General features: G+C 31.9%; 1 protein-coding gene across 1 annotated transcript in view; it reads left to right on the top strand.

The window, feature by feature from the left end:
• Window positions 1-1,262, top strand: part of CALB1 (calbindin 1) — a 20,724-nt gene that overhangs the window by 17,828 nt on the left and 1,634 nt on the right. Inside the window, 3 exon segments of the mRNA XM_007446317.1 lie at window positions 939-994; window positions 1,084-1,123; window positions 1,253-1,261. Of these exon segments, the coding sequence (XP_007446379.1) occupies window positions 939-994; window positions 1,084-1,123; window positions 1,253-1,261 (105 nt within the window).

The following is a 1,262-nucleotide window of genomic DNA, read 5'->3' as shown; positions in this document are numbered from 1 at the left end:
TAGGGAAATATTTCCCTGTGGACATTAAACTGTGTGATTTGGTGTCCAGTATCTTGGCAGACACTGTGACAATTTAGAACTTTTATAATCAACGGACTATAAAATGTTGCATCAGTAACAGATCCTGAAAAAATCTACCTCCTACATAGGATTGTTAGAACATCTCAGACCACAGAATGCCCTTTTTTTCCCTAAAGAGACCTCACCAAACCTATATCCCTTATGATCACATTCCTTTCTTTAAAAACAAAAATAATGGCACTTTTTCACATATTTTATATATTTTGTTTTATATGTAGTCCTTCTATATAAAATATTAGAACAGTAGTTGTACTTTCTAAAATGTGAATGCTTCCCAAATATGGGTATGAATGTGTTTATACCTGGCTGTGTCTTGGTATATGATATGTATGTAAGTGCAATGGGGAGGTAAGGAGCTTTATTGATTACCTAGTACCCAAGGCAAAATAAAACAATTCAAACTTACTCAAAAATTTGTTCTCTGAGGATTTATTCATATTATCTGCTTATTCTGATTGTACTCTTTGATGCTCTAAAAGAGAGAAACAAATTAAATATTAATTTTCATACTATTATTTGGAAAGTTTCAGGATGTGCTATGTACTGCCAAACACCATCTCTCCCACATCTTGATACATATAAACACATATTTGCAAGAAAAATAAATGATTATGTTCCAGAAGCCTAGCCTAGGATCACTATTACTCTGACTATTCTATATTGTTCTGGTAAATTTTGGCAATTGACACAGGTCATAGAATAGAAATTTTGCACTGGAAGTTTAATAGATGCTAGTTTCTAGAATTCTGCTGTCTATATAGGTAATTGATAACTCAAACTGCTTTATTTTGAATTTCCTTCTCCTTAATGCAATAAATAATTCTTCAATGGCTACAGTAATGCATTCTGTCTTTCAGCTGAAATTGTTTGATTCAAATAATGATGGGAAGCTGGAATTAACTGAGATGGCCAGGTGAGTTTAGGAACTATGCAAATATTATTATAAAAAGCTGATCCTTGTCAAAAATCTAATGTATTAACATAATGTTTTTTTCTCAAAAGGTTACTGCCAGTGCAGGAGAATTTTCTTCTTAAATTTCAGGTATTTCTCTTTTTCTCTACCATAAATAATATTTTTCTTGAAAGGTTAGAATGTGGGATATTTGCCAAGGGAAACACGATGGAATATAATAGTTGCATTTTAATCTTTGCTCTCTTCTCTATCATTTAGGGAGTCAAAA

The sequence above is a fragment of the Lipotes vexillifer genome, unplaced genomic scaffold, assembly GCF_000442215.2.
Source record: "Lipotes vexillifer unplaced genomic scaffold, Lipotes_vexillifer_v1.1 scaffold603, whole genome shotgun sequence".
In the NCBI taxonomy this organism is placed as follows: Eukaryota; Metazoa; Chordata; class Mammalia; order Artiodactyla; family Lipotidae; genus Lipotes; species Lipotes vexillifer.
This window is presented reverse-complemented; position numbering and strand designations above follow the sequence as displayed.